This window comes from Nannospalax galili, unplaced genomic scaffold, assembly GCF_000622305.1.
Source record: "Nannospalax galili isolate Female #2095 unplaced genomic scaffold, S.galili_v1.0 scaffold820, whole genome shotgun sequence".
NCBI lineage: Eukaryota > Metazoa > Chordata > Mammalia > Rodentia > Spalacidae > Nannospalax > Nannospalax galili.
This window is the reverse complement of record NW_008346549.1, coordinates 1219342-1228877: the sequence shown is the minus strand read 5'-3', so window position 1 is coordinate 1228877 and position 9536 is coordinate 1219342. Positions and strand designations below refer to the sequence as shown.

The 9536-nt window shown below is 54.4% G+C and overlaps 2 protein-coding genes across 5 annotated transcripts in view; one reads left to right on the top strand and one right to left on the bottom strand.

Moving 5' to 3' along the window:
- Cdc45 (cell division cycle 45) overlaps positions 1 to 5206 on the top strand; it is a 28292-nt gene extending 23086 nt beyond the window's left edge. For all 4 annotated transcript variants that reach the window (XM_029568266.1, XM_029568267.1, XM_017800578.2 and 1 more), the window contains 4 exons: positions 1221 to 1339; positions 1522 to 1598; positions 3649 to 3715; positions 5073 to 5206. In XM_029568266.1, coding sequence (XP_029424126.1) covers positions 1221 to 1339; positions 1522 to 1598; positions 3649 to 3713 — 261 coding nt within the window. In that variant the 3' untranslated portion in view covers positions 3714 to 3715; positions 5073 to 5206. The remainder of the gene's footprint in view (positions 1 to 1220; positions 1340 to 1521; positions 1599 to 3648; positions 3716 to 5072) is intronic.
- A 2356-nt stretch (positions 5207 to 7562) lies between these two features.
- Cldn5 (claudin 5) lies at positions 7563 to 9277 on the bottom strand. Its single transcript, XM_008843044.3, has one exon. It carries the CDS (start codon positions 8835 to 8837, stop codon positions 8181 to 8183), a length of 657 nt encoding a protein of 218 aa, XP_008841266.1. The 5' UTR covers positions 8838 to 9277; the 3' UTR covers positions 7563 to 8180.
- Positions 9278 to 9536: the final 259 nt, after the last annotated feature.

The window sequence follows — 9536 nt, the reverse complement described above, 5'->3', positions numbered from 1 at the left end:
ACTCTTAAGGTCTTTTGAGGATCTGTTCCTCAGGGGTGACATGGGCTTCGGAGGAGCCCCTGGCTCCTTTCTTTTACCAGTTCTGCCTATGTGAAGATAAGTCAAAGGTCCTGCTTGGCCATGGTTGGTTTCGCTTGGAAGCATGGAGGAAATGATTCTTCAGTATTCACCCTCCTCTTTATAGACTGGATGCTGGTTCACCTCCATCTAGTGGGGTCTCCTCGGCCTCCTTGATCAAGAGGACAGGTGACCCATGAGGTAGGACCACAGGAGAAGAGTATTATTATGGGAGAAAGGGGGGCAATGGGGCCACCTCCAATTGTTCTCAGATAAACCTTACCTAGACATATATTTCTTGATCTACTAAATATAATTTGTCAGAAGGCTGTAGGAGTAATATGGTTCCCTCTGGTTTTCAAAACTAGCTAGGCATTGTTTATCTCTCACATTGTCTCACCCCTCCATCATGGTTTTCCCACTTAAGGTGCCCCCATTTCCCCCTCAGCTTCTTTTTAATCCCAGTACTTAGGAGGCAGAGGAAGGCAGATCACTGTGAGTTCAAGGCTAGCCTGCTCTACATAGGGAGTTCCAGGCCAGTTGGGGCTACAGGAAGACACTGTCTCAAAAAGACCAAAAAAAAAAAAACTCCATTCACTGTGGAAAGCAGCCAATTCATAGGGTCTAGTCAGTTACCAGACATTGACAACTACCATCTGCAGCCCTGTTTTCACAGAGAGACCAACTGTCCCAGTTCTCATTCTGTGTAACCTCTCAGTCCTGCATAAACCAGGACAGCTGGTCACCTTGATGGGAGCTGTAAATCTGACACTGAGGGGAAATTTCAGCATGTCTATTGAAAGTGTCTGTGTATGGGAGGGCCCCCATGAATGTGACACAGACATGCACCAAGAGAAAAGGGAGTAGAACAAGGCAGAGGTGTCTGGAGTTGCTCCCAGAGACTTGAAGGAGGTGCCAGGCAGAACTGCAAGGACTGAGCTTCTGTGAGGGACAGCCAGAGTGGTAGGAGCACCAGGCCAATGGATAACCCGGGAGGGCCAAAGTGTCATGTTGGAATTCTAGCACCCCCTCTGGTGACCACTTACTTCACTGGAGACTAGGGAGTGTCCTGACGCTGTCAAGGCTTTTAGGTGCTGAGCAGTGCGCTCTACCCTGCAGTGCTGTGAATGACTGCTGGGGCTGAGGTGCCCTTGTCTCTACAGACAAAGAACCGGCGCTGCAAGCTGCTGCCCCTGGTGATGGCTGCCCCCCTGAGTGTGGAGCAGGGCACAGTGACCATGGTGGGCATCCCCCCAGAGACCGACAGCTCAGACAGAAAGAAGTGAGCAGCTCCTACTTGCCCTGGGACAGCAAGGCTAGAAGTCCTGGCTGTGTCAGCACATTGACCCACCCTCTTTGCTGGGTCTGAGTGCCATTTGCCCTCGGGTATTTGTCACAGGGCAGGGGTGGGATGGGTCTGTTGTATGCAGCCTGACACTCAACATGTCTGTCTTGTGCTCACAGCTTTTTTGGACGGGCATTTGAGAAGGCAGCAGAAAGCACCAGCTCTCGGACTCTACACAACCACTTTGACCTCTCAGGTGAGTGTCTGCCATGAGGCCACACTTCTGCCTTCAAACTCTCAGCACTGGCCCTGGAACAAGGCAGGCTGGTGATGGAGGTACCCAGTCAGCAGCCCTCTTGCCCTCCCATACCAACCCCAGGCAAAGCTGCTATTGACACTCACAGAACTCTGGCTGGGAAGCTAGAGGCCTGGGTGCAGCCTTGTAGTCCTGCCCTGGAGAGCATTTTCCCACCACACTTGGAGGGTGGTGACTCTACGGCCAACCCTCACCAGTCAAACTCATCTGTCCTGTGTGAACATTGTCTCAGAGCAGGCTTCTTTATGCCAGGCAGCTATAGTGTGGCATTGGGGTTAGTCTACCTGGAACAGCAGGGCCTGTGGTAACCCAAGGCTGGCAACATGAGGGTCCTACCTGAGGTCACAGCATTGTACAAGTTAGGTGAACTAGAGAATGGAAGGGCCCAGCCCAGTAGCTGCTTCCCTACATATCAACACAAAACATGGTTCAGTTTGACATATTTATCTCTTTTTTTTTTTTTTCCCAAGATAGGGGCTTGTTATAAAGCCCAAGCTAGCCTTGGTCACACAATCCTGCCTCAGCCCCCCAAGTACTGAAATTATAAACATGGACCATCATACTAGCCTGTCTTCCTATTCTTACTGACATTTTAAAGGAAAACAGACTGATCAGCACTCAACCTTTGCTGGTTATCTAGGCTACAGATCTTAAACTGAATGGCTTACAGAGACTGGTTCACCTCAGTGCCATGCTAGAGCCTGAGGTCAGGGTGTCAGCATGGCTGGCAGCCTCTGTCCTGAGCTACATGCCTGTCTTCTCTCTGAAACCTCACATAGTACCCCTCCCTCTATGAGGTATGTGTCCTGATCCCCTCCTCCTAGAAGGATACTAGTCATATTGGATTAGGACCTACCCCGAAAGCCTCATTTAACTTATTTACCTCTTTCAAGGTCCTATCTCCAAATGTCATATTCTGAGATGTTGGAGGTTGGGATTTCAACAAAGAATTTGGGGGACACAGTTGATCAATCCATCACACCTTTCAGTACCTCATCTCCATCTCTCAAAAAGGTCATTTTTTTAAGTCACAACCACTCACCAATTCCCTAACAGTAACAAATCACTGCCTAAGGAATCCTAATGTGTATTCAGGTTGCCCGCACTGTCTCAAAACTGACTTCTTTATGCTAGGCAGCTGTAACTGTGGCACTGGCAGCTGTAGGCAGCTGTAGCTATGGCACTGTGGCATTGGTCCACCTTGAACAGTTTCTTCTTTTCCTGCCTCCTGTTTCATGCCTGCGATGGGGGCAGGTTGACTTCAGCCAGCCAGTGAACTCCAGCTACCTTTGTTATGCAAGGGAGGGTTTGGGGCTGCAAGCTGCCTGACTTCCTCTGAGGGCTGGAGAGCCAGGGCTAGGATGTGTGGAAGGAGCTGTGGCCAGTACCTGCCTGGGTAGACAAGGCCTCAGGCTTCTGGGGAGGCACCCATCAGCATGGACAGCTCCCAAGATGAAGCCAGCCAGGTTCAGGGTCTAGTTTTGCTTTATCATGCTTGACTGAACCTGACTGCCCTTCAAAACACAAGTGGTTTATATTGTGTCCTATCCAGAAGAGGACATTGAAGCTGAGGCATAGGACAGAGCAGAACTGGTATAGCCCTCTACACCACCACCATTTCCCAGGGTCTCCCACGTTACCGTGTGGACAGGTGTTTATGCTAGTCCCTGTCCAGGTTTGTATCAGAGTTGTCACATACCTTGTGTTCCGTGTCCCCCAAGCCCCCCATTGGCTGACATTGTTGGCCCTGGATGCCCAGGCATCCTTTCAGGCCAAGACTCCGGCCTTTACAATGCAGCCAGCAGATCTGAAGATTAAGTATAGTGCACAGAGATGAAACCAAAAATTGCAGAACATTCAAGGCCAGGCAAGAGCCTGCAGTGTGGAATGTGGTGGAGAGTTGCTGGGTCTGAGAGCAGAAGGGGGAGGTCATGTGCACTGCCTTGTTTCTCCTCCCTGCTCACAAGATGTTTTCCTTTCATTACTTCAGTAATTGAGCTGAAAGCTGAGGACCGGAGCAAGTTCCTGGATGCCCTCGTGTCACTGCTGTCCTAAGGGTGAGCAGGGGAGGGCCAGGTCTTCAGGGCTGGAGCCTGCCTCCTGCTTTGTCCTTCCTCAACGGAGGCTTTTACTTAAGTTTCAGATCAGAGCAAGGTCTTAAGGAGATTTCAGGCCAACACATTTTTCTCAAGAATGTCTGTTCTGAGGCTGCCAGCAGGGCCACAATGGGGTGTTTTTGAGGAAGCTAATTTCATTTAGCCCCTTTGACTCCTCAGAGGGACCTCAGATTTCTTCTCTACTGACCATACTGTGGGGTTAAGGACTGTGTGTGTGTGACACATGTGGCATACAGACTCACTGGCGCTGTCCTCAGAGGCCACCCAGAGCCTCCTGCATCCACAGGCCCCAGACTCTGGAGCCCACAACAGTAGGAGTCTTGGTTTTTCTGTGCTCAGCCTTTGAGAAAGCAAGCTGTTGGCAGCTGCCCAACTACAGATCACAAAGTGTTGGCTCTGCTTGAGCCTTCAGCGGCACACAGGTATACTGAGAGACCCTAGTGCAAGCCAGTGACAGGCCTCTGTGGCCCACAACATCTCCCCAGTGAAGCCTTCCCCACTCTCCCATGTGATCCCTCTTTTTTGAGAGGCCACTTGGGAAAAGGGCTAGGGGGACTTCCTCCATGTCTGTGTGACCATCTCAGCCCAAGCTGTACCATGGATGCCCACATCCCAGCCTCCCTTTGTCCAGGCAGCCTTTCCAAAGTTCTGATGCAGGGATCCCCTCAGGCCAGGGCCCAGTCGTCCCTGCTGCCCCATCCATGGTGAGCTCTGAGTTATAAGGGACAGATAACAGAATGGCCTAGGGGGCCTCAAGAATTCATAGTTCAATCAGGGTAGCCTGAGCGCCCAGGGCTGTATTAGGGGAGGGGTCTAGGGTGGACCCAGGGGGTCTTTGGTGAGATTTTTAGGTAGTCAACTGTGACCTTGGGCCAGGTATCTAATTGGTCTTGACTCAAAAAGTAGCTGACACCACCCTCAGACTATAGGTGGCTAGTATGGAGCTGAGCTGGTTGGGGTGGGGGGGAATAGTCCAGGGCTGACTGGAAGCAGACCCCTCTCCTGCATTCTGACACCAGACCGCTGTGTGTCTGATCACCCAGGCATGGACATAGCTGGGAGGAGGAGAATGGGGGGCTGCTATATGCTGGGAAAAGCATGGGTGACACTCCCTGCAGGGAGTGTATGAGAACCGTGGGTTCTCGGGTGGCCTTCCACTCCATACTCACACTCCACCCTGAGTTGAGGCTGCTCAGAAGCAGCAGCCCAGCACACCACAGCAGGGCCTCGTGTCAATCTGTTTGGTACATTGCAGGAGAAAGGATGAATTGCATAAGACCTTTTCTTTGTTTTGCAGAATTCTGATTTCTCCAGAAGTGACCTCCTTTTCCTTATTTATATTACCTGCCTCTGTTTAGATTGTTAAGTTACATTTGAAGTGCGGGAGTGTGTGGTTTTTAATAAAATAAAATGCTTGTTTGAGCTTCTGTTCCCTCATGCCTCTGGTCTTGGACTGTCACTTGGGTGTGCTCTGAGCCTTCCTTGGGTCCAGGAAAACCTTGTTACAATGTTCCAGCATCCGCCATGCCAGACAGGAAGCATAGCAACTTACCTCCTCAGCCCCTAGGACAAGCACGGTCCCTCTACCTGCCCTCCTGGCAGGAGTGGACAGAAACTGAACCCTTCAGCACTGAGTCTCTTCACAACTCAGCACCTGCACTGGCCACTGCTCAGTGCTAAGCAGAACCTGGCTCTGTCTGCCTGCCCCTTGCTTCCTCCAGCCTGCCCGATGTAGCATCACCCTCTTGGCCATCCCTTCACTGTGTTCTTCAACCTACCATACAGGACGAGTCTAGATGCCCTGTCCCTGCAGGCACACAGGGTACACTGCTCTGCAAGGGAGGAAAGGAGCAGAGCGATGGTGCACAGACCAAGGAAGGCCAGCTGCTGAGCAGTATCTGAATGGAGACACTGTCGCAGGTTTCTCTGTCAGCATTGCCCACATCCTAGTTAGAACACCCAGACCGGATGGAACCTCTGACCTCCAACACCTAGGGTTTCCTAATTAGAGTGGTAGGGCCATTTCCCGCGCACGCATGCGCGCGCACACACACACGAACCTGAGTGTAGAGGGGTTGGAAGGAGAGTAGTGGTTGGTTACTGCCTGGGAACGTGGGTGCCGGAGAAGCAGGCAAATTGTAAAGAGATGTCCACTCATGGGCACCTGAGCTCCTGAGGGAGTAGTCCTACAAGGTAGAAGCCATGGGCAGCTTCTCTTTTTCCAGTTTGTTGAGTCAGGGTCTCACTGTGTAGTCCAAGCTGGCCCAGAACTTACCTTCTTCTTGTCCCATGTACTAGTGAGTAGTTTTAAGTCTGTGGGGAGAAGTCCACAGAGAATGGCCCAGAAGTGAGTCCTCCAAGTGAAAGGGAAAGTACAGTGGATGGGAACTGATTGGAGACTGGCTCCTCCTGACCACCAATAGTACTACAAGCCAGCTGCATGTGTGTTGGGGCAAGCGTAGCCAGGGTTTTCAGACAGCCCACCCTGGTCATTTGGAAAAACGCCAGGGCAGAGCAGCTGCTCTCCCATGCTCTGCACTGGAGAACGCCTGTGAAGGAGTGCCTTAGAGCACCCACCACCTACCTGGGTAACAGCCTACAGACTTGTGCTGGCCCTGCTAGGGCACAGGGCCAGCTCGCTCCAGAATCCCATACTCCCAAACTTGGAGCTGCTTCTGCACACGCGGCTGAAGGGCTAAGTTCACCTCCATGCAAAGGGGTTTCCCACTGAGTCTGTCTCGGGGGGCATAGGCCGTTGGAAAGTACAGCTTCCCTCAAAGTCCTGCCCTCTCCCCACCCCACAAAGAACTCAGGCCTGAGAGACTATCCTGGATGTGGCCCTTTGAGCAAATCTCTGGCCAGGGTTGGGGGCAGATGCCAAGCCTTCCTGCTGGCTGGGTTTAGAACACCTCCTTTCAACCCCCTCCCCATCCACTGCTTGCTTCTGTTTCTGGCCTTTTAGCAAAAGTGCTAAACCAGGCCAGAAACAATGAGCTCTTGAGGCTATTAAAGCTTGCTTGCCCTCCTGGGGACCCTCCTTAAGCCCTAGCCCCTCATCCTCCTCCTCCAGGATGGTCACAGTAGTGTTCCCAGTAATACAAAAGTGCTAATTATCACTACCAGTCCCTGCTGGCTGTGGGTCAGCAGGGTGGACACAGACTCAGTGTAGAGCTACAATCACCAGAGGAGCCAGTACAAAGGGCTGGAGCCAGGCCCAGGTGCTCTAGGCAAACACCTCCATCCCATAGCAACGCTGTTATGTGCTGCAGCCAGAGTTGGGGAATGCAGCACAAGCCTTGATTCACGGCAGCTCCCACCCACTGTTGGGAAGGGCATGGTCCAGCTGTGTACAGATGCTGTGTACAGATGTCTGTAGCCACTTGATGGTACTTGGAGCTGAGCAAACCCTGGAAGGGAACAAGCTGTGGGGAGGGAGGTTATGGGAGGCTTTCTGGGAGAAGCCAACAGCCTAGCTGCCCAGCCTCAACATTTCCTGCCTCCTAAGTCCCCACTCCCAAACCCATGGTGTGAGGTTCCATTTGAGTCCTCTACTAGGCTTTGCCTCTAATGGGGTCTGCCTCCACCCTCCCACATCCCTATCTGATCCCAACACTCCCCAGGGGACTTTCTGCCCACCTTCCTGACTTCTTGCAAGTGTAACTGCATCTCCCACTTGGATCAGAGAACAATCCCCATGGGAACCTTTAGGAAGGGGTTGGTGGGTGGCTGGGTGAATAACAGGTGCTGGGCACAGGGAGTGACTGGATAGAGAACAGGACACCGATGGGAGTGTTCAAACCATTTACTAAGCAAATTCTTACCCACCCCCACCCTGCCCTGCCCCAAGCTGCCAGGAGGGCAGCTCCTGCTAAGGCTCTGGTACCCACAGCCCTCCCCTGGGGGACCGCTGGGTAAGATGGGAGCACCTTAAGTTCGGTGGGCTCCTCCCCGCTAAGAAAGAAAATGCCCTTTTTATACATCCGTCTAGCAGCCCAGGCTGGGGCCCTGAGTAACCCAGCTGCTCTCATCAGCAGGAGCCGCTGGAAATTAAGGCAGCATCCAGTAACCCCCAGGGTCACAGTAGAAACTGTCATCTACAGTCTGGAGCCCGCTTCACTGCTGAAAATCCGAGAGCCCCACTCACGTCGTGGCTAAGTGCGCACAGAAAGGGCGGTTGATCAAGTCCTCACCAGTGCCTGCCGTCTGTTCAGGACAGGGCTGGGCTGGTGCGGGTCAGAGATGACCGGCTATGGGCGCGGGCAGGTCTGGTCCCAGCCCAGTCTCACGTGCCTTGGAGTCTGCGCTGCGTGACCCTGCGGTAATCGCCATCCACTCGCGGTTCCTGGGTGGGTCGTTCGGACCCCGGGCTTGGCTGCCGGGAGGGGCCCCACCGTGCCTCCCGCCCTTAGACATAGTTCTTCTTGTCGTAATCGCCGTTGGCCGTGGGCCGCCGCGGCGCCGAGTACTTGACCGGGAAACTGAACTCCGGACGGCCGGCGCAGACCCAGGCCCCGCAGCACACCAGACCGCCGCCGCACATAAGCAGCGCCGAGGCTGCCCAGCCAATGTACAGAGCGGCTCCCAGCTCGTACTTCTGCGACACCGGCACCGCGGGATCGTAGAACTCGCGGACCACGATGTTGGCGAACCAGCAGAGCGGCACTAGGGCCAGCAGCCCGCACAGCGCGTAAAGCGCACCGCCGGTGAGGGCCACGCGCGCCTTCGTGGGGCCCGGGGCCACGCAGGTGGTGCACTGCGCGCCGGTCAGGGTAACAAAGAGCGCCACCAGGGCCAGCAGCACCGCGCCCACGGTGAGCGCGCGCGCCGCCTGCACCTCGGCGCTCAGCGCCAACACCGACTCATACACCTTGCACTGCATGTGCCCGGTGCTCTGCACCACGCAGGACATCCACAGCCCCTTCCAAGTGGTCTGCGCCGTCACTATGTTGTGGTCCAGGAAGGCGGTCACCTGCCACATGGGCAGTCCGCACGCCAGGATCAAGCCCACCCAGCCAACCAGGCACAGCACCAGACCCAGGATTTCCAACGCTGCAGACCCCATGGCTAAAGACCAGATGCGCGCCGGGTGGCACTTTGGGGTCTCCCTGGTGCGCGGGCCTCGGCGCCCTGCGTTGGTCCTGAAGCCTCGGGGCGGAACCCGCCTGCCGTCTGCTTTCCTAGTGGGTCAACCGCACCAACACTCGGATCTGCCGGCTCCTGTTGGGGGCTTTCTATTTCAAGTCTCGGAGGGCGGATTCTGCCCCCCAGGCCCAGCCTCCGGGCTAGAGCAGCCAATCCTTACGTAGACCTTCGGCCCTCAGCCAATCGCGGACCCCCTGGCAGCTAGTTGAAGGAATCACGTCGGGTTGGGCTAGACTGGCTTTCTCCCAGCAGGGTCGCAGCCTCTGAGACCTTACCCGCTTTTGTGCTAGTGCCCGCTGGAGCACTCTGAGCTGACCTGAGGAGCCTGCGGAGGGTGCACGGACTCCACCGGTCATCCGGTGTTCCAGTATCACCACTTTAGGAACCCCCTAAATACCTCCTAGCCTGCCCTGAGGATCTCCATCCCCTAACATCCCGGATCATGCCAACTAGCTCATACAACAGGCTGGGGATGGTTTCTCACAGTCCCTACGCACAGGTGAGACAAACCTAAGGCCTTCCTCCTGGCCTGGAGCCTGAGTCCGCACCTACTCTGTGCACTTTCATTCCTCAGTGGCCTGCGCATCCCTATGCCATCTGTCCCTAGACACACCAAGCA